Source organism: Diorhabda sublineata, chromosome 9 (genome assembly GCF_026230105.1).
Source record: "Diorhabda sublineata isolate icDioSubl1.1 chromosome 9, icDioSubl1.1, whole genome shotgun sequence".
Taxonomy (NCBI): domain Eukaryota; kingdom Metazoa; phylum Arthropoda; class Insecta; order Coleoptera; family Chrysomelidae; genus Diorhabda; species Diorhabda sublineata.
The window spans coordinates 20000067-20024784 of NC_079482.1; the positions used below are offsets into that span (position 1 = coordinate 20000067).

Sequence of the window (24718 nt, forward strand, 5' to 3'; positions counted from 1 at the left end):
ACGTTTATGCTGCATCAATTCTAATTGTCTACAGTATCAGTGTTACAGGTAGTTATGACTATGCATTAGACCATTAATTATTGTGGAAAGTAAAGAAGTTTCGATAATTCCAGTGGAAACAAGTGAAATATAGGCACCAATAGTAAGTTTCCATCATCCCCAACGAATAAGTTTATGCTGCATCAATTCTAATTGTCTACAGTATCAGTATTTAGAGGTAGTTATGACTATGCATTTGACCATTAATTATTGTGGAAAGTTAAGAAGTTTCGATAATTCCAGTGGAAACAAGTGAAATATAGGCACCAATAGTAAGTTTCCATCATCCCCAACGAATAAGTTTATGCTGCATCGATTCTAACTGTCCACAGTATCAGTGTCAGTGGTAGTCATCACTATTGATAAGACTATTATCTATTGAGGAAAATGAAGGAGTTCCAATCATTCAAATGTAAAAAAATGATATATAGACACCAATAGCAAGTCTCTACTATCCCACCGAACACGTTTATGCTGCATCAATTCTAATTGTCTACAGTATCAGTGTTACAGGTAGTTATGACTATGCATTAGACCATTAATTATTGTGGAAAGTAAAGAAGTTTCGATAATGCCAGTGGAAACAAGTGAAATATAGGCACCAATAGTAAGTTTCCATCATCCCCAACGAATAAGTTTATGCTGCATCGATTCTAATTGTCCACAGTATCAGTGTCAGTGGTAGTCATCACTATTGATAAGACTATTATCTATTGAGGAAAATGAAGGAGTTACAATCATTCAAATGTAAACAGATGATATATAGACATCAATAGCAAGTCTCTACTATCCCACCGAACACGTTTATGCTGCATCAATTCTAATTGTCTACAGTATCAGTGTTAGAAGTAGTTATGACTATGCATTTGACCATTAATTATTGTGGAAAGTAAGAAGTTTCGATAATTCCAGTGGAAACAAGTGAAATATAGGCACCAATAGTAAGTTTCCATCATCCCCAACGAATAAGTTTATGCTGCATCGATTCTAACTGTCCACAGTATCAGTGTCAGTGGTAGTCATCACTATTGATAAGACTATTATCTATTGAGGAAAATGAAGGAGTTCCAATCATTCAAATGTAAACAAATGATATATAGACACCAATAGCAAGTCTCTACTATCCCACCGAACACGTTTATGCTGCATCAATTCTAATTGTCTACAGTATCAGTATTTAGAGGTAGTTATGACTATGCATTTGACCATTAATTATTGTGGAAAGTAAGAAGTTTCGATAATTCCAGTGGAAACAAGTGAAATATAGGCACCAATAGTAAGTTTCCATCATCCCCAACGAATAAGTTTATGCTGCATCGATTCTAACTGTCCACAGTATCAGTGTCAGTGGTAGTCATCACTATTGATAAGACTATTATCTATTGAGGAAAATGAAGGAGTTCCAATCATTCAAATGTAAACAAATGATATATAGACACCAATAGCAAGTCTCTACTATCCCACCGAACACGTTTATGCTGCATCAATTCTAATTGTCTACAGTATCAGTATTTAGAGGTAGTTATGACTATGCATTTGACCATTAATTATTGTGGAACGTAAGAAGTTTCGATCATTCCAATGGAAACAAGTGAAATTTAGGCGCTAATAATAAGTCTCCACCATCCCACCCAACAAGTTTATGCTGCATCGATTGTAACGGTCCACAGTATTAAAGTTTTGTCTATTCACTAGACCATTATCTATCGTGGAAAGTAAATTCATCTGTGAATATCACAAATGTGATTAAAGTAATCGCCAAATAAAAGTTGAGGCATCTGAATATTATACGGATGGTATTTGTGCTTTCCTAGAAACACTGAACTAATTTACACATGTATGCCTGGAAATTTTTCTGGTATTTATATTCGGATTCACAATTCAATATAAAATAAATCATTTGTTCTCATTTCATCACATGTGGATGTTTTTAATTAAAAATGGTTATAAATAATTAGTGGACAAAGTTAAGTTTTATTGATATACATATATATGATATCTGTTATTTATATCACAAGGCAAATGACATAAATCACCAATTATTGACTATATTTTTTTATTAATTAAATTTATTGTTGTATTTTTATAATTATGAGACCTTCAGGCGACATAAAAATGAACAATTATATATATGTTTTCATGGAAAATGAATACGATTACATCGTTTCATACGAATAATTACTGAATTCATTGCGAAATTGGAAATCAATTGTTTCCTTTGGTAGATGATTCAGTCCTATAGAAATTACTGACAGTGGGTGAATATATAAATTATTTATATTCAGTTCTATTTTTCAGACCATATATTGCTTGAAGTATTAAAGCTAATAATTTAAGCATTATTTCAATCAACTGTTTTTTTTTTATTTTCCTTAACATGAATTTAATGTTTTTCTCTGTATAATGACGGTAAATGTTAATTGTTAATCGAATGAATTTATTAGCCTTTATATAATTGTTTAACGTTTTTATTCGATAAGATAGACCGTGTTAACAATTTCAATTATTTGAATAACTACGAAGTTATAACTATGTGTGATTCATACGAGATAGACACAATGAAACACAAACAATGTTTCAACGGGAAATCCGTTTGTTTATCAAAAAATCCGTTGGAAGAATTCACATTTTAATGTTTTTGTCATGAAGGCGCTCTTTGAACTGGTTATATCAAAAATTATCAAGTCTTGTATGTTTGTGATAATATTTCTACAAAAATTGTATACATATCCTGCGAATGACGTTATCCTTTCAAATATGAAATCAGCAACTCTCAACTGGAGTTTAGATATAAAAAAAATGGAATAAAGTGAAATTGATCTTTTTTATTGTCAATAACTTTTTATTCTTAGTGGGTATTACAGGAATGGAAAAAATAAGGGCTAAATTTTTTTAGTTTAAATTTAATAATAGGTAATTATGTAGTTTAGGTTGCCTACGGCCCGATTTCCTTGAAATTTTCCTTCACATATGGTTTGAACATTGGAAAAATGTACGCTATCTCAAATAATTGATATTTTGCAAATACTTGATATTGGAGAAGATTAGGGGCGGGGGGTTCTGTTAAAAATTTAGACTATCTTTTAGAAAAAAGTCTTTAAAATCGAAAGAGACCTAAAATTAGGCGATTGATCAATGAAAATACTGACAAAAGATCTGAGCAGCGAGAAATTACCGTATATATAGGGTTGGATAATCAATTAATTAAATTATAATATATCAATGCATCCAAATGTTCTTGATTTTAGATGTCTTGGGCTCTAAAGCCAGGGAGAAAGATAAATTTTGGCGCTTCGACCTTTCCCCAAGACTTTATCAAAATATTTTGGAAAGGTCGAGGCGTCAAAAATTATCTTTCTCTCAGGAATTATTTAAAAAACTGGTTTTAGCGCGGAAGAGACCTAAAATCAAGAACATTTGGATGCATTGATGTATCAGGGGTCTAGAAAATGGGAAATAGAAGAAAATTATAATAAATTTAACTCAAATATGTTAAATGTTATATTTTAATATTATATTTCTAAAGTAATGCTACTTTTCATATTCTTTACTTCTGACAGGTTTCGAAAGACCTTTCGATATAAGCATGATTCAGGATTTGAAATCGAATAGCTCTAACAGCCAAACATATAGAGACCGGAAAATAATTTCTTGAACATATCTATATTAGATTTTCATTAAGGTTTTTGTGACTTGTTCGCTTCTAAATAATAAAATATTAGAATTTATTGCAAGTTGGTTTGAAATGTTGAAATGACTAGTCAAATATAGGCATCATGCTTTTCGGGTTTCACATGGATGGTTACGTTACGAACAAAAACTTTGCCATATGTATCCAAGTGGATTATACTTTCTTAAATATTGAGCCAAGTGCTCAAGATCCTACTTAAAATTATCCAAGCCAGATTCGACAATAAAAGTGGAGGGAAGCACTAGCCAGCTTCTTAATACCCTTGTATTAAGAAGGAAAGATGTGTATTCCTGTTTTATAGACTACGAGAAAGCCTTCGATAGAGTTAATCATACCGTCCTTCTGATATTACTATAGAAAAAGGGTTGGACAAACAAAACATCGAGTTTATTAGAAATCTTTATTGGAATCAAGAAGCAACGATTAGATATGGACAAACGACATCAGAACTGGTGTGTATAGAAAAGGGGGTTGTGTTTTGTCGCCAATACTGTTTAATATGTACTCTGCGCACATATTTAACCAAGTAATCGGCGATGACGAAGATAGACTAAAAATTAACGGCAGGACGTTAAACAACATACGTTGTGTAGACGACATTGCTATCATTGCAGACAATCCAGAAGCCTAATCAACAAAGTTGTAGAAGTTGGAGATCAACTAGGTATGAAAATTAATGTAACAGAAACAAAAGTAATGACATAAAAAGACTTTCAAACCCACAACTGAACATAAACATCGATGACACCGCAATAGAGAAAGTTGAGAAATTCAAATATCTTGGCAGCCGCATAACGTAGACCCTGACGTCGAAGTAAAATCAAGTAGGTAGAACAAGCTAGAGCCATATTCCTAAAGGTGAAAAACCTATTATGTAACGCAACCTCAAACTAAAGATACCGTTTTGTAAAGGCGTACGTGCACTCAGCTCTCGTGCACTCAGTTCTCTTGTATGGAGCAGAAACATGGACATTAAAAGTGGATACCATGAACAGACTCGAGGCTTTGATATGTGGATCTTCCGTAGATTACTAAAAATATCATGGACTCAATATATACCTAACGATGAAGTGCTTAAACGCTACTTACAACAATAAAGAGAAAAAAGGCTGCTTATGTGGGCCACATAAATTGTAACGTCAAGTTTGATATCCTGAAATTAATAATAGAAGGAAAAATCGAAATATGCTATGAACACATCATCTATACTTCACATTATTCAGGACTGAAATAAGTATGCCAAAATTGTCGTCAACCTTCATTAAACAGAGATGGCACCTGAAGAAGAAGAAATGCCAAATATTGCTTTCAAACTTTAGATTCGCTTATTTGAATTTATCCGACTCCTATCGATCAAAAAGAACAACAACAATAGACAAAGATATGTTAAGGGTATAAGTGGAAGGAATCTTTGTCAACAATATAGAAACTCTGAAACAGAAAAGGTGATATTCTGCAACACGAAATGCAACGCCGCACCCACCACCTGATATACCCTCGGATTTATATCTATAAATAAATCGTGCACACTCGAAAAATTCTTCTATAAAAAAGATTTAAATGTCGATAAATTGTTGAGACAAATTCAGTGACTTATTTCAGTCCAAATATTTATAGTTCCAAATGTGCGGTTTCGTGTACAACACACTGGATATTTTAAATTTTTATTAATAAACCGTCTCAAGTTGTCAAGGACCAGATAATTCTTATTACCTTGAAAAACTACCGAAATGCTCAACCTTGTATTGTCTTAATGTTTCTACTTTCACAAAATATAATATCTAGTTAGATACAGTTTAGTCTTTGAATGACGTATTTGAAAATTAAGTTTTACATTTAATTTTTTTAGCACCTACATGAATTTCTTTTATATTATTAATACCATTTTGCATTGATTAAAAAAATTAAGTTCAAGGTAGAGATGTAGCTAGACTAAAATTTGTATAAATTGCATCGATTTAGTAGTGTACGCTTCAAAGAGTTCAAGCCGCAAAACTGATATACCGAAGCGAATTTTAAAGGAGCACTCATAATACCCATTTGCACAAAAAACTAGTGAATTTTACAAGTTTACGCATTCTTAGTAACCAAGGTACGAAACGAAAGTGTCACCAAAGAACACGTTCCTCAAATCAAAAGCCAACTAATTATTTCAAGGGAGCCAGCCCTTTATTTGCAATAACTAAAATTTTTAGTTTGGTTCCCACTGCTGACAGTAGTTTTTTTAATGTTGTAATTATTTTAATTTATTTACCGAGTTTTAGGTAGTAGCGATTTTTGACTGGTTTTTATTTTCAACTATTTAATTACATTGAGGGTGATGCCGTTTTTTAATTTTTTAAGGTACATTATCGAATACTGAAAATAGACATAATTGTTCAAATGTCCAATGTCAAAGGGTTATTGTTAATATGTTTGGGTGCCTAATACAAGAATATGAAGAGAGAAAAAGAAAGAAAATTAACCGAAGTCACATTTACATTGAAATTCGATCCATTATGTCGCAAATTATACCCTATCTTTCCAGGAAAAAGTTTTCAAAAGTCCAAGCACCGTTGTCAAACAACTGGCTGGGTCATACTCTCTGGTAATGTAATATTTGTAATATTATGATATTTTTCATCAAGTTCCAATTGCATTATGTTGATAAATGGACATTATTCTATTTTTAATATTATAAAATTACTTTTGTTGACTGTTTGTTCATCTGATATTTTTCAACTGTGGATATCTATGTTACGAAACCACTTGAGTATACTGATACACAAATTTTTGGACCTATTCAAGATATAGGAGTCTGATATCAAAATTAAGTGAAAATACGAGCGGATTATGTGACGAATTTGATATACTTGAAAGTAGAACGATATAGAAACAACTGTAATACTTAGATTGAATTGAAAAACCTTCTAATAAGTAACTTCTCATGTAAATGAGACAAAGTTTGCCTCAGCATAGATCTCGTATTGTTCTAAACAAGTCTTCACAATCGTTTTATGATATTAAATTTTGTTTGTAGCTGTGTCAATCTGCTGTTAGATTTCTAAATACTTTATACTGAAACTTAAAACTTGAAAACGTTTCAATCGATGCATGAAAGTCGCTTTTAGAAATTCATATAACGAAAGTTTTCGGAAACGATTTTCAAATATTAGTAACAAATCGAATCATCAACCAATGCAAACACCTAAAAGCAACCTTCATGTAATTCGAAATCACCCAATCATTTATTGAACAGATAAAGTGCTAATTTTGAACATATACCAACACAACATCGCCAAATACAATACAACTTTTCTATTAATTCTCAAGTCTTTGGACAACCAAATTCGTATACTAAAGTACGCAGATCATATCCAAACAATAGTAAATCTCAAACCATCACCGATACCAACATCGACAAAAAACACAAACCAGTTTAATCAGTTGAAAAGACAATTTTCGTCTACTAATAATAGACCCTCAAATAATCCTAAGAGCTTGATGCATGGAGGAAGAACTACATGTGAAACAGTCAGATAGGAAATGAACCATGAGTATGTGGCAAACAAGGTGGTTAGATATGTCATTCGACTAAAAGGTTGATGCCTATCATAAATTTATGGATAACAAGAACACATGGAGAATTAAACTATCATTTGACACAAACGCTAACTGGATATGGATCCTTCCAACAGCTTTTTTCCGATTTCAAATTTCCATTGCACTATATATAGTATACAAATAAACGACGTCTACCACACCTTTTTTAAGGACAACCGCTGAGATGACAATATAAAAAAATTGGAATGAAGTCATTGCCAGTTAGTTTATGAGTGTTTTCGTAGCAAAATTAATTAACTAATTAATTCCCAGACGACGAAAATATATGTATTCGTAGGTACGGAAATATATTAAACACTTTGGTGTTTAATTTTGCCACAATCCCACTACTTAAACTCTTCTTTTTTTTTTAAATAAAATCAGATTTTAATTTGGGCGCCATTAATAATTATTTGAATTTCTTTATTCTATTATGTTATTATTATTTTTTTTATTCTCAGGGTATTATATTGTGAGGTCAAATTAAAAAATTTTGCGATAAATTGTTATGGTTATAAGGTCAGATGATAATAGTTTTAAGACCGGGTCTGTTCTTTATAATGAATCAAATATTCAATATATAGAATTTCTTAACTAGCTATTACAATTATTTTATTTTACAAACATTCATTCATTCATTCATACTCGTAATTACATTCATAAAACTAAATTATATGGAAATGTGAACTCAAATATTATATACTAAAAGAAATACTTAAACTTAATAGAACAGTACCTTAAGTGTTTGTTATGTTGTATTTTTTTTTAAATTGGAAATTGTTACGGCCTTGCAGAATAAACGGATACTCCGCTGTAGTTCCACTCCTGTTCTTTTCCTTTTCACAACTTCTTTATCTTTTAATCCTTTAATTATTAATTATCAATCCTTTGAATATTTTATGCCTTTTTTATCAAGATTTAAACTTTTTAAATTTCAATTAAAATTATTTTACTCTTTTCTTTTCTTGCCAAAAAAAAATTTTTTTCCCCTTGTTGATTCTCTTCTTCCTTCTATTTTTTTAATCATTTTTTTTTATTTAACCAATGATATTTATTTTAAAAGTTAGTTATTAAATTGTCATTTCTAAATTTTTAAATTATTGTGACTTTATTCAAATAATATTATTCTATAATTTCTTTGTTGTATTTATTTCATTCCTATGTTATTAATTTTATCATTGCAGTTGTCAAAATTTTTATATTTTATCATTTATAACCTTAAAATTTATGTTGGTATGTCACACAAATTTTTGAAGTTGGTGCTCCTGTTTTTATCTGTCAATTTATGGATTAAATTCTTTGATTATACAGGATTTGTCAAAATTAAATAATAATTTAGAATATAGTGTTGGCCAAAACTTAATATAAAGAATGTTATTTATTTTATTGTGATAAACTGCTCTAAATAACCGAATAACAGAACTGAACTTATTGCTTTATTTATATCTTATTATTATTTAATAATTTATTTTGGATATATTTATACCATAACAATATATATATATATATATATATATATATATATATATATATATATATATATATATATATATTATCTATTGATCAAATCAAGTAGTTCGCTTGTTACAAATTGAGTTGCTTCATTTGCTGATAAACCTTGTAACATATACATGACAATGACAAAGGATATGTTACGAATACTGTATTAGTTGTCATGGTCGAGTAAATCTATTAACGCAACACTTAATAATATCCAAATAATAACGATTTACATTGAATGAAAAAAAATCCATAGAAATTAACGAGTTGCAACAATTTCTACTAATCTACTCCTTCGATATTATGAATATCATCACCCAAATCTTTCTCGCGTTTATTGAAAAAAAAATAATTCCTTGACTACCTTCACCGCAGCAGAATATGCGATGACTTTTTGCAAACAAAAAAAATAGTTTTGAGAATAAACGTTGCCAATGAGTTTTGTAGTGAAAAATGTTAGTGGAGTGGAAACAATAAAAAATAACCCATCTATATGAATAATTATTTAATAACATTCGAAAATCTCTCGAACTGTCTGTTAATTTTATAAAAATATATATTTAATCTTCAGTGAATTGAACGATAAAATTAATAATATTTCAATAACACCAAACAAATTCACAAACCGCATATGGAAAATAATTATCACACAGTTCGTTTTAATTGAAGAAATAAAGTTTGTGGAATTCATAAAATTGCAAATAGGTATAGAATAGAACACTCTTTAATTAAAAATGATAAGAAAACTGAAGTTTATTCGCAGGACTTTAAGGTTTAGAACCCAATTATTGAGAACATTCTTGGTTCTATACTGTCAATTAGTGCATAATCCTTTAAAGTGATATCAGACGGTTCACTTTTCGGTTCATTCGGATGAATGATCAGTCAAGTGAAGTGTGTGAAAGACACACACAAAATGACAAAAAAATGAACCGAATGATGCCGAATGCCTAAATCCAACATCGCTGGATTGATTCATTAACAAATTCATTTATCACTTTTGATTCATTTAATGCCTACACGTTTCATTCTTAATGAAAGTTGCTTAATGAAAGACAGAAATTAATAAAAAGTGAACTGTCTGATATCACTTTTATCAGAATTACAAAGTATGGAACATTCGAAGTACTTCCATAAAGCTGCAGATAGAACCGACGAAGTTCAATTGAAGAAGTGCTCCCAGGGCATATTTTTTGTACATTTCGTAACTCAGCGGCAAATTTTTGGACGTAGGTCGAGATCAATTTTGTGCTTTTTTATCATTTTCTTTTTTGTTTTATTTAATACGGGTTCCAATTTATCACTGGAAATATTTTAATAGTTAAATCTTGAACTCGAAATATTCGAATGTAACTTAAATAATTTAGCTAGAATGTATCTCCTTAATAAGTTACAGTTACAAATTCAAAAACTATTTGAACTTAGTACTGGCTATATTGGTTAGAAGCAATTTCCTCAACACTTTCTGTGAAGCGATGAAATCATCATTTTCAAGAAATTTAAAGTAAATGAAGGTACACAATTATTTTTATTGATATTCTGAATTAATTATGTCAGTGATTTTGATTTATAGAATCGTATTTATCACTTAAATGGAACGCATTTCAGTATAAATAAATAAATATAACATTATTACTTCACTGAAATCAAGTCAGCTACAATAATATTTGTATGTTTTTCCGTTTTACGGAGAGTAAAAGTTTATATATACATATATACGACTATGATTGCTTTATGGCAGTTATAGTACAGGAAAAATATGATTAAATCCGAAATTGAATTGGGCGCTTCTGGTTTTCTATAATTATAATTATACATCTGTATAAAGGAGATAAAAATCAAGCATCGAATTATCGCCCAATTGCAGTCCTTCCTACGTTATTTAACATCATAGAAATATTGGTCAAAAAGAGGCTTTTACCATTTCTTTTTAAATATAAAATACTTACTACCCATCAATTTGGATTTTTAAGGAACAAATGCATAAATGATGCTATTTTCTCCCTCCTAAATAATGTCTACTCTATCCTAAACAACCATCACTCCACTGCAACAATTTTTTGTGATTTTTCTAAGGCTTTCGATTGTGTTAATCATAATATTTTTATCAACAAATTGCAGTACTGCGGTTTCCGGGGATCACCTCTCGCATGGTTCAAGTCATACCTTTCCAATAGAAGTCAGCTTGTAAGAGTTGATACAACGATGTCTTCTTGCAAGCCAATAGAATGTGGAGTGCCCCGAGGCTCGGTGGTAGGCCCTATTTTGTTTCTTCTGTTTATAAACGACATCGCCTATCTAGATATAAATGGTAAAATATGTCTATTTGCAGACATTATTTTCTCTTGGAGAAACCCTGACTTCATGGCACTTCATAGAACCATATCTAGTGACCTAATCACCCTTAAATCATGGTGAGATTCTAATATTCTCTGTCTCAAGGTTTCTAAAACCAAAGTTTTATCATATAAAAATACTTTGCAGCCTATTAAATAACACCACCATTGACGTCGTTTAATCTGTAAAATTCTTAAGGGCTTGTTGTGAATAATTCCTTGAAATGGGAGTTACATATTGCCGCCTTATTTAAAATATTAAGTTCCTCATTTTTCTCTCTAGATTCTCAGAGGTTTTCGGTTACTGAATAAGCTTAGCAACTCTAACAAAATTACGGGCACGGGTTTTCGAAATTTTGGAACTTGTAACTCAAAAAAATTTTGAAACGCAAATAACTCGAAAACTAGAAGAAATTAGAAAACAACTGCACCAACAAAAAATATAGAGCAGAAAATTTTCTACAACAAATGTCTCTAGTCATTTTTTAGTTGAAGAATTTACGTTCCAGGCGCACATGGAAACTACTCTAAGTCTTGGAAAACGACTTTGTTTTCAAAAAATCAAAATGCATCATGATGGTTAAGATCTTTATTTTCTACTCGGGTAAGCTAGCATAATTTTCAACTTAGGAAATTTTCGAGAATCTTGCGAGATGGTATATTTGCCACATAAGCACTCGAAGTTTCAATGGATATATTTCATCACTCGCCATATAAACAAGGAAATCTAACGAGATATTTGTCCTTCCTGTTATTATCAATATTTTCATGTATATAACACACATGCTTGGTTTCAAATTAACTTTTAGAAAACGCGATCCTGAACACTATCTTCGGTTGATTATTATTTCAATATTCACAGACTTCTTTCTCTTTCACAAAAATGTGGGTACTCATTTTATACTTTACTCCAGCACTTTTAGTTACCGAGTTATTTGCGAATTTTTTAGTGTTCAAACTCATTTTATAATCGAAATTTCGAGGTTATAAATTGAAATCTTTTTTGTACAGAATGTTGTGCTTCATATTTTTTGTCCCGGCAGTTTGTGTCGATATCCTCATAGTTTTCGAGTTATCAGCAATTCAAAATGTTTTTGAGTACATGAATCCATTTTACAGTCACAATTTTGAGGTTAGGAAAGAATGCTTACAAACCAATCTGTAGAAAATTTTGTCCAGTGGTACATTTTTTGCTCCGGCACTTTTTTTCGAATTCCTCGTAGTTTTTGAGTTATTCGCGATTCAAAATATTTTTGAGTGTGTAAACCCATTTTAAGGTGAAAACTTTGAGGTTAGGAACAAATACCTAGGATATTCTTTGTAGAGAATTTTGTACTCTACATTTTTTGTTACGGCAGTTTTTTTCAAATTCCTCATAGTTTTCGAGTTATTCGCGTTACAAAAGTTTTTTGAATTTCAAGTCCCAAAATTTCGAAAATCTGTGCTCGGAATTTTCTTAGGAGGACTTATTTAGTATCCAAAAACCTCCTAGAATCTAGAAAATAAAAACCGCCCAATTTAATTTAAAGTTTAGTTCAAAATCGCCTAATTTTCCTGTACTATTATACATTATACTGTTACATTTGCTAGTGTTATTTGCTCTTTGTATGGATTTTAGTCGTGAGCAGTTGTCTAGTATTCCAATAAGGGGATTATTGTTAGTGGATTATGGATGACATGTTAATTAATAAAAAAAAACAGAGAATCAATTATGCGACGATGATGTTACGACCTGTTTACATACCTACTCTCTAATTGAGAGAATGTATTTCAGTTTTTTTTTCATTTTTATTGACGACCTATGGGTCTATAAATATCTTGGTTTGCTTAAAATATTTCCGAACAGTAAGAAAATATCTTTAAACGCTACTAAAATATTCTCCGCGTCCATAACAAAACATTAATTAATTTAGCGCATGCGACAAAGAAGCAGAATAACATGGTCACGAAGAGTTCGATGACATCATAAATATTCATTTTACTATTACCACAGCGATGTCTTTGAATGCAAAATTTTTATTTCGTTCGGATACTAACTCGAATACCACTAACCTATCGATGATATAGTGAAAGATGACAACACTATTGAAGATCATTTATATAAATGCTCATACTTTGACGTGTTTAATAAAATACTAAATAAATATTGGAAATAATTCCAGGTTTAGTGTTGGTGTTAGAAATCGTTTGTTTGTTCAGTCTATTCGCATTCGTTCAGTATTCGCCAGTCGTCAAGTGCATTAAGCTGGAGTGTGAAATGTTATAAATCTAAATTACATGTGTACTTATAAACATTTAAACTGCTAATGTTGCTATGAGACGATAGATAGGACCTTGACTCATAAGGAAATTTCGATACGCATTTGTTCGAGATAAAACGAGACCGAAATGAGGCAAACCTTGTCTCTCCTGTATCATTTTTTTTTCAATCTTACAAAATATGAAAAAATACAATTTTGAGGTTTTTTATTCTTAACATAGCAATTATTTTGATATATATACAATGTTATACATTCTATTGAGAATTCTAGCCGCACTAATTGAGATCTTTTGATGTGGTCAGCTCACATTTTACCCTATTTAATTAGCTTATCACATATTTTTGCAGCTTCGACTGTTGTTCTCTATTTTTCTGTGTCCTGCATCTGCTTGTTCCATTCACGTTCTCCCAGATTTTCCATATCTTGCACAATCTGATCTTTCCATCTATTTTCTTTCGCTCGATCTCCATTCTGTGATGATTCCTGCCGTTTTTACATTCTTTTAATGTGTCCGTTGTTGTATTCTATTTGCTGTAATTGTATTAACTATATCCTCATTTTCTAATATATTCTTCCTAATTATTCTTCTCTCATATATCCTTAGTTATTCTTTGTCCATATTTGTTAGTATCATTGTTTCACCGGCGTATGTAACTACTGGTTGTATCGCAGTCTTGTAGACTCTTAATTTGGTTACTCTGCTAATTCGTTTGCTCTGCATCATAGTTTTGTACTTATTACATGCATGAATTCTTTGTTTTTTCTCGTTTTCTGTGTCATTTTCACTGTTGTTTGTTTGCGAAATTCCTTCTTTCTTCCGATTTCCGTATATTTTGTATTTTTCTGATTTATTTTCAATCGTCTTTTTCCTTCCTCTCTTACAATTTTCTCTAATGTGTTCTCTAAACTCTTTCGGTTTCTTGCTGTTAGAGTTACATCATTACCATATGTTATTACTTGTATTGATTTATTGATACTTTCATCGATATTACATTCTCAACTGCCTTCAACTGCAATGTTAAACAATACCGTTGAGAGGCCATCACCCTGCCTTACCCCAGTTACCCCAGCATTTATTTCAAATTCCTCAGCTGGTATCCGTACCGTATCAACTTTTGGGGTACTCGTAGTTTTTCCGTGTCCTTCATAATCGTCCTCTTTTTCAGACTGTCGAATGCTTGTTTGAAGTCGATAAATAGCATTTGCATATTAATGGTTTGTTATTAATACTGAAATTGTATTTTTATTTTATAAAGAAGCAACAACCCCTACTCTTATTTATTCAGTCATATAACTGGACAATAACAATTCGTTTCCTTTACACTTTGAAGCTTATTTAAAATCGTTATATAGAATTCAGAATTGCAAATTGATACATAATTCAAGAACAATGACATATTAGCATTTTCACTGACCCATACATATGCAAATTAATCTAAATCAACGCTGATAACATGAGTACAAAAGTCCACCAAAAATATGCAATATCTCTAGAGCTGTTTACCGCGACCAAAATAGTGCAGGGTTCAAAGTGATTTTTAATTTTGTAGTTCCCTGACTGTTTTATTTGTTTAGCAGAGTAAAGTAAGGAAAATCGATTGAAACGGCAATTTCTCCCCTTTTTCTTATTTTTTCCTGTTTTTCGATGGATACGATAAATGTATACCAACTTAGAACAAATATGGTCCGTCGATAACCTATGACAAAATTTTGCTGATCGGAGCGCGAATGTGTCTACTTTCGAATGGGATAGAAAAACTTTCATATTTTCGAAAACAAGTCCCTGACTATTTCAAAATTCTCTAATTTTTTTCGATTTTCCAGGTTTTCCCTCACCACTTTGAGATGAGAAAGAAAAAAACTACTTAACAAAATAGAAAAATACAGTGTGTTTCATTAAAAATTTGACTACATGGAATGTCGTTTGGCAACTGTCAAAGTTTTCAAAAAATTATTATAATTTCATTAACAAACATTTTTCTATTTTCAATATTAACGGCGATAAATAATGAATCACCATGTACATAGTTTTAATATTATAGTGCATGATTTAAGCACAAGATTAATCATATTGTGTAACTTCCAAGAATTATGTAATGTACCAATTAATGCTTATTGATTTTACTGTACGATAATTTTAATACACTCACCTTTTAAGCATAAATATTTACCACTTCTTCTTCTTTCTTTCTTCTTCTTCTTGTCACGTTAGGACTAGGTCCTGTATTTTCATCAAGGGTTTGCCAGGAGTAGCTGGGATGCTGAGGACCAGCTTTCATACCACCTTATAGGTGGTCGTCCAAGAGGTCGAGTTGGGTCTGGTTTCTTTTCCTTTGCAATTTTTGCTAACCGTTCATTTGCCATTCTGTCAACATGGTCTCTCCATTCTCTTCTGCGGCTCCTTGCCCATCTTACTACATCCTGAATATCGCACGTGTCCCTTATTTCTTCATTTTTCTTCCGATCGAGTAACGTATTGTTATTGATCTCAGATTCCGCATTTCTGTTGTTCTTAGGAGCCGTTTAGTGGTTGTGTTCTCCGCTCTAGTTTCTATTTCTCACGCAAGTTTTATATATTCTAATTTTACATTTTGTGCTCATGTATTTATTTCGCCAAATTAAATCTCTAAGGTATCCTGATATTAATGCTGCCTTCGTTGTTTGTGCTTTTACTTCTTTCTTTAGATTTCTATCGCTTGTTATGTTTGTCCCTAGATATTTGAAGGACATCACTTGTTCTACACTCTGATCGTAGTTCGCTAGTTTATATCTTCTCGGTTCTTTAGATATTGTCAGAGATTTTGTTTTTTTTTTTTTGTGAATATTTGCATGTCGTACGTCGTCTTCCGAGATGATTACTGCGTCATCAGCATAGCATATTATTTTTATCTCTTTGTCTCCCATTCGGTATCCTCTCCCGGCTTGCGTTACTTCGTTGATGATTTCGTCCATTATAATATTGAACAGGATTTGGTTTAGGCTATCCCCTTGTCTGATACCAGTTGCCACAGGTATTTTATTGCCAAATTTGTTTGCCGTTCTCACAAAGGTATAATTATCGGTGTTAAGTTTTTCGATAACTCTTATTATATTGGGGTGAGTTATAACATCAGTTAAGCGTATCCAATCAAACGCTTGGGTGAGATCAATGAAGCACATAATGGCTGCCTTATTAAACTCTATGGCTTTTTAGTTATTTGGCGCATTATAAATATAGCATCTATAGCAGATCTGTTGTTTCTGAAACATATCCCGGTAGACATTACTTCTTCTGCCGTTTAATTATTAGAAAGGTTGTCGCTCCATCTCTTGCGGGGTCTTCCAACGCTTCGACGCCCTAAGGGCGACTTATCTCTAGCTATTTTGACCATTTTGTCGTTCTATCTTCATTTCCATTTCAAACCAAAAGTATTGAACAATTTATAATCGCCGCCGCGCTGATAACTTAAATAAAGCCAAGTCGAGGGGCTTCAGACGAAAATGGGTTTCTACGCACATTCCTTAGGTGGCCCATTTACTTCTTAAACGGACTTTTATATAGTTAATTTAAGTTTGTGATATCATCCATTACCTTTAAATAGCATGAAGCTAAGTAGACTACCACCTGTTTTATCCTTGGAAATAAACTCCCGTATGTAATCCCAAAGATTTCTACTCCTGGGGGCGTACGAAAGCAAAAGAAATAAGAACTATGCCAAATAATTGATGAGATGGCACATTATTTGTTATATCATTTCTTGCGCATAAAATGTACTTTTTGAAATTTCTGTATTTTTAAAATTAATTTATTATTTATAAAAGTTTATTCAGATTATAATTTTACGTTTCAGAATCACAACTTGTTTTTAAACAATAAATATATTTATTCCCTCTAGTTAATGAATAATACTTATCGAAGTTTTGTTTGCATAATTAATACAATACTTTGACCCAAAAAATGGACATCACTGATACACAGTATTGAGTAAAATAATTCTGCAGGATCATCATCAGCATTGAATTTCTCAAAAAAAGAACGTTGATTTAGCTATGATCTTCACGTAAAAGTGTTCATATCTCTTAAAATAATGTATAACGTAACAAAATATCAAAAGTTACATCAATTGAATTGGTATAATATGCGGGGGTCCTCATTTGAAAACTCATATGTGCGGTTCGTGACAATATTATTTTTTTGAACAACTTTTTTGTCTCTTAAGATAACTCATATACTGAAATTTGTGAAATTGGCATATTTGTTTACTATCTAATGACTGAGATTTCATTTAACTGAATGTTCTAAATCTCTTTAACCTTAACAAGTATTCTATAGAGTGGGTATTGATTTGTAATTATATCTGCGAACTTTGGTAGGCTTCTTTTCAACTAACCTTAGTTCTTTAAAGCGACTCAAGACTCCAAACTTCAGTTCTCCAATTTTTAAATAAATGAGCCACTCCTTTTTTTATCAATATCTCTTATCATTAATAATATTTTTTTGTTCGGTAAACATAATAATAAGTTATTATATTTTAGATTCATATTATAGATTTTCTAAAAAAGTTCCATGGACACACTAAAAACTGTGATGTTGGTAATGAGCAAATGAAAGCTTTAGAAAGACTTTTTGATTCCTTTTTTTTTATAGTTTCCATAGATTAGATACATACACGGGACATTAGCCTTTCAATATGCCAGTTGAATTACTTACTACTTTTTTCCAACTGAATTGTGGTGACGGCATAACCAAAAAATTATTAAAGCAGCACAAAATCTACTAGTTCTTTCCAATTTTCAATTTAAATAGATGGGTTGTCTATAGTTTCACAATGTTTCCTTCAAATTTGATCAATCACCCATCATCCATGAGGCAGTCAAGGTAGTGATTCTCATAGATTTTTGTTTTCTCTGTTCCAGATTCTAAAGTGATATTGAGGAATGTTTCCGGTCACTTCAAAGCTGGACACTTAACTGCATTACTGGGGCCATCCGGGGCAGGAAAAAGTACACTTCTGAATATATTAGCAGGTTATAAGTAAGTGTTGTATTTTTAATTTTCCTCGTCATTTTTTTGAATTTTTTTATGGGTGTTTGTTCTGTCCATCCAAGAATATCATCTTGCTTTCTTTGACAGAGATGTTTCTTATTTTTAAGCAAAAATAGATACCAATATTGAAATTCATGGTTTATAATAAAGACACAATAATAACCCCACAAATCTTACACGCTATATCTTTATAATAATATAAAGAAATGATAATAATCCCAACATTGTGGGCGCTTCAAGACGGATATAACACAACATATCCTATTCTTGAAAGAGGTAGAATTTAATTATAATTTGAACTCCCAAACATTTGATATTGTTTTAATATATTTTTTCAATTGTATCATTCCTTGTCCTTGACACCCCTATCCTATCTTTATTTTTTACTTTTGATAGTACGAGGATATATTGAAAATACTTAGCCTACTATACAACCAAATAAAATTTCAATTTCAAAATATTTAATACTCAAAATATTCTCCTCTTAATTGGATACATTTATTATATGGAATCTGCAAAATCTCTAGTCCTTTCAAAAAAAATGTTTCTTCTTGCTCTGCAAACCAGACCACCGCAGCTTATATTACCTCCTCGTTGAAAGAAAATTAACGACTTATCATATTAATACAAGGATATATTGAAAATTCTTAGCCTACTATAGAACCAAATAAAATTTCAATGTCAAAATATTTTTTTACTCAACATATTCTCCTCTTAATTAGATACATTTATTACAGCGAACCTGCAACGTCTCTAGACCTTTCAAAAAAAATGTTTCTTCTTGCTCTGCAAACCAGACCTCCACAGCTTTTATTACCTCCTCGTTGGAAGAACATTTACGACCTTTTAAACTTTTTTTAGTTGAGGAAAGAGATGATAGTCGGACGTAGCCAAATCTGGTGAATAAGGGGAGTGTTCTAGTAATTCAAACCCTAAATCACGAATTTTTTGCATGACAACATGAGATTTGTGTGCAGGGGCGTTGTTCTGTAAAAACAAAACACCTTTGGATATCTTTTCGCGTCATTTCTCTTCTCCAGTTGTTGTTCTACCCTTATCCAAAAAATCAATCATGATTACTCCATGGCAATCCTAAAAAAATGAAGCAAGAACTGTTCCAGCAGATTTTTGGACACGAAACTTCTTAGATCTTAGATTGTCGCCATTTCATCGATTGTTGATTTGTTTCTGGATCGTAGAAATGTACCCAAGTCTCATCCATAGTAACAATTCGGTTTAAGAAGTCTACATCGTTTTCAAATCGAGCACAGATCGAACGCGATGCTTCTACCCTTGCACGCTTTTGGTCAACATTCAAACATTAGGGTATTAAGCATATCTTCGTAAATCTGCTTACCTGTTAACCCTTCTAAATACAGGTACTTAATGATGGCTTGATACTCCGATTTTTCAATTTTCACAATTTCGGTGGACATCTTTTTTGTTTTAACTGGTCTAGGCTAATTAGATATCAATACATCCTCGTACCTTTAAACTTTTATAAAGTGTATTTTTTAAAAAAGTGTTTTATACAATATATTATTTTTTTCTGTTAAGCCTTGTAAATCTATTAGTGAAATTTTGTAAGCAGATTGCAGAAAGATCGACCTCATAGCCTATCAGTGGACCTTACCATTTATAGTACGATCCAAAAGCACTTTATCAATTTGGTCATGTCTTGTCCGTCATTTGTCTGAAAAAGCTACACAATTAAAAATTGGAAATTATTTGAAATCTAACCTAACCTAACCAGGGGTCTAAGTGTTTCCATATCAGCCAACGCTTCGTTGTTGCAGGTTTATTTTCCGTTAGCTTCTAGCAATCTAGTTCTTGTATTTGTAATCCATTTAGTGATATTATTCGGCTTAGTACAACGTATGAGATTTTTTTTTAAAATAGTCTGCTCAAAGAATTAATTATAATTACTCATATACATTTATCATGTATTGTCATCAAATTTCAAGTTGATTTATTAACGGGAAGTTAGTTAAAATATTGATTACAAAATTTGTACCATACAAACAAAAAAACAGTGGGAATTGAATAAAGTGATAATTTTTCCAGTTCCAGTTTGAAAATAAAAAAATGTTTGTGAGGAGTTAGTAGATATTTCTCATGTAGCAATGATGTCATCATCAGAAGCTAAGTTTAAAGTGTCCTTGCCTCATTTTATAATGTTGGAATATATGCGAATAAAAGACTTAAACATAGAAATAAGAGAGAGAAATGCTTTATTGTCAAAAAATTGTTATAATTTGTAGAAAAAGTTTGTAAAAACTAAAAAGAACTAAAGCGAAAACCTCCCTTGCTTGACGTGTTTTTGGACGTCTTTTGAAGTGGTTTATATTCTTTATCTCTTTCGGAAATATCAGATTCCTCACCATTACTTTGCATTTCTAGTATTAAAAAAAATACACAAACGTCGTTATACGGCAACAACATAAATAACACTGAAAAATTCAACCTAAAATTTAGGAATGTAAGAGTGTAAACTGCAACATTTTCTGAACAACAAGGATCTGAAAATGAGATTTAAATGAATGTTTATTTAGCATAATAATGAGTTTCTCTGCTATGTAATATAATTTTCGAATTTTTAAAATACACATCTTTAGTTCTAAAACGAAGATTCGCTCAAGTTTAGATTCAAAAGGTTCTATGTTCCAAAAATCTCAAATCTCCCACATTATTGAAATATTACGGTTTCTCTTTTTAAATTGAATTTATTCAACTTTGATGTTATTTGATCGCTGGCCCACGTAATTTTTCTTATTCTGTTCCCACATAGAAAATGAGTTTTGGTAATTCATTTTACAATTTCATCTTGCTTATGGAGACAGACGTTATTGGGATATCGTTCTTTGAATTAATATTATGCTGATCTTTCTATCACCCGCAAGAAAGACTGATCTGTATCAGCAACCTCCATACCAAAGGTACTTAAGTAGCTTCAGTAGCTTTATTAGCGACTTTTCTAGGAAGAAATCAATTTAAAAATAATGTTTTCCCTACTGAATCATTTGGGCTTCTTGTGGTTGATCACTATGTACAATTAAGAAGTTATCAAATTTTTTATTTTGTTAGAAAAGTCAAAATGAGACTAAATGATTATTTTTTTTCTGCAATCAATCATATTTCTAAAAAGTATTGTAACAAATAGCGTTTCAAACGGACATTTATACAGTAACACATACACAACTACATCCATTTCTTTGACCCCGACAATGAGGTCATTGGAAATTTAAATAGTGATTACGAAAGAGGGTTACGTTGCCTTTGTTAAAAATTAATTTCATGCACAGAAATGTCTATTTATTAACAACAAAAGTGTATTTTCGTCTGTTTGTATTGAAAATGATTTTACGATTTACCATACAAAGAAACATTCAACCACAAACATTTGACAGGGACATAATGAAAAGCTTAACACATTTTTAACTTCACTCACAATTTGCTACCTTTAGCAATATAGTAAATCGTGTAGTCCTCTAATAAGACTTGTAGAAAGTAGTTATTAATTGATTATAATTTATATTCGTTGTACATCAAACATAACTAAAGCGGACGTCTATGAAATTGAAATTACCGTTGTACCTGAGTAGTTTCTTTGTTAAATTGTGTTTTTAGGATCAATTAGCCTGTAATGTTTGTACAATATTAAACTGAGCTGCTTCCTTTTCGCGAAGATGCAGTCCAGCCCGCCCCTATAAGTTAAAATTACGAACCAATTTTTTTCATGTTGTACATGGGTAACTGAAATTGTTTGTGAAAGCATTAAAAAAAGATTTATATTATAGAAATATTATTTTAGAAGGCAATATGTCAAAATATTAGGTATTGAACACAGTGTTTGCACCACCACTATGATAAAAATCACGATTACACTGTCTAACGCGTGTTTCGATAACCAAGTTATCGTCTTCAAAGACTGAAGGTAAACTTGGTTATCGAAAGGCGCATCAGACAGTGTAATCGTAAGTGTTGATGTAGTGGTAGTGTAAACAGTGTGTTCAGTATGAATATCACCAACGGTTCCAGAAATTTCAACTTCAGGTATTAGGTATTGTTATTAATATGATTAAATTCAGCTTCTTAAGATAGTTGAATTAATTCTTCAGTGTCTAATTCGTGTTGCTGGCCCGATTCTATTGAAATAATAGTAGCGGTTCTGCCCCTTAGTCGATCTCAAATAAATGTTTATTATTTGGGGTTTTGAAAAAGATCGTTTCGCGGTAGCAACTGATATACCGCCATTGTATTAATAAGACCTATTAGGCTCGTATTAAGAAAATAATCCACTAAGTTTTTAATTTTTGTATTATTTGTATTCTGGACATGTAATAACTTTATCATAAAAAATTTGTAAATGTTTCAATTCTTCAACAAGTTCCAAGGCAGAATCATTGAATTCTCTGTGCTGAAATCAACAAAATCTAATTTAAAGAAGAGTAATAATGTTTATGTAATTCCAAGTAATAACTGTGAAACTACATATATTGGCCAAACAAGCTAATACCTCGAAAACAAAATATAAAATCAGAAATATGGCAAAATATGCTACAGCTCAAACATAACATAAAAAAGAGAAGTTCGATTATACAAATAAAGAAATTATTAGCACAGAAAACAATTTTATAGAGAAAATTTCACGAAATGGTATCAATCCAAAAATGGTCATTTTACATAAATTCTAAAAAGACATAAAACTACACCATACGCAAAATATGAGAATATCGGGCATTGTTGTAAAGTATACAAAAAATAATAAAAAACATTTTTTTAATTAAAAGCATCATAAGAAAGACTACTAGCATAATTAAAATAGGATGACATTCATAATGATGAAAAGAATTAGTTTTATGATCTCCACCATTTTCATTATAATGACCTAAAATTTTTGTTCTGTTCTATTTTCTTTTTGTTCTTTTCTATTTTATTATTTTCTTTCATTCTATCTTTCACTTCTAATTTATGTTTTCAGTTTATTATTTTATTATATTCAATAATATCTGTTTGTTGATGCTTGTCCTAACGCAAAAACAAATAAAAAGTCGATTTTCTATTAAACTTAGCATAAGTAAAATTAATAGTCGGGTCAAATTAGACCTAAATATAAGAGTGAATCTACATAAATTTCCATCAGTAAAATAGTTTAATACAATTGAAAATAAAACGGTAAGTTTTACCATGAAAATACTTTAGACGAAAATTGTTGATCATAAAATTATCTACACAAAACGTATAAATTCTATTTTCCTACGAGCCACCGTTTCTGAGATGTAACGATTCAAAAAGTTGTAAAAGTTATGTTTCAGATTTATTGTATTTAATGGCTACTCGTATAATGATTTCACGAGAAGTACCAAAGCTGCAGAACAACATCGTCGAACTTTAGTAACATTTCCGTCAATTGATAATTTATTTGATGAACTTATGACAGTTCCAACCAGTCAACAGAAATAATTTCTTACAAATACCCACGGTTCATTCAATGTTGTAAGAAAAGTTTACTGCTGAAAATATATTGATGAAACCATTAAATACGACAACTTTTACAACTTTTTAATTATTATATCTCAGAAAGAATAGCTTGTACGAAAAAAAGTATTGATACGTTTTTTATAGATAATTTTATGATCTACAATTTTCATTTTAGGTATTTTTATGATAAAACTCACCGTTTTGCTGAAAATTGCGAAAAACTCATTTTTTTGACCTTTGATCTTGAATAAAATGTTTTCCATACACGAAAATGATGGGGAACATTCAAATTCTATGTTCAATTGTATTTTAAACAATTTTACTAATTTTCAGCATGATGGGAATGTAACTTCGAATGTCTAAATTGACCGGATTATAAGTTTGTGCAAGGTTTCACGTTGGAAATTACGTCGTTGTCTTCGATTGCAGAATATATCTTGTTTACAACTTATAGCCCTTATAGCCATTGTTAATGTCATTAAATGTATTAGATATTTTGCTCTCGTTGTGCCTTTTTTTTATAGCAAAATTCCTATTTATATTTGAACCACCCTCATATTTTCACGTCACTCTACTGCCTTGGGGTTCTATTTATACAGGGTATCCCACGACGAGTTAAAACTATCTGTATATGGCAAAATACTTAAAGTAAAATCATGAAAATTTCTACGTTTGGGTTTTCTGATACAGCGTTTTTACTAAAAGAAGGCCGACTTCCGGTAAAACCGACTCTAACTCTGTTATTTTAAATGGAATACACTGTATATTATCACATTAAAATTTTAGTATACTTCTGTCTAAG

At 31.1% G+C, this 24718-nt stretch overlaps 1 protein-coding gene across 1 annotated transcript in view; it reads left to right on the forward strand.

The window, feature by feature from the left end:
* The window catches only part of LOC130448841 (ATP-binding cassette sub-family G member 1-like), an 81361-nt gene that overhangs the window by 24867 nt on the left and 31776 nt on the right, over positions 1-24718 (forward strand). The window contains exon 2 of the mRNA XM_056786382.1: positions 18306-18423. Coding sequence (XP_056642360.1) covers positions 18306-18423 — 118 coding nt within the window. The remainder of the gene's footprint in view (positions 1-18305; positions 18424-24718) is intronic.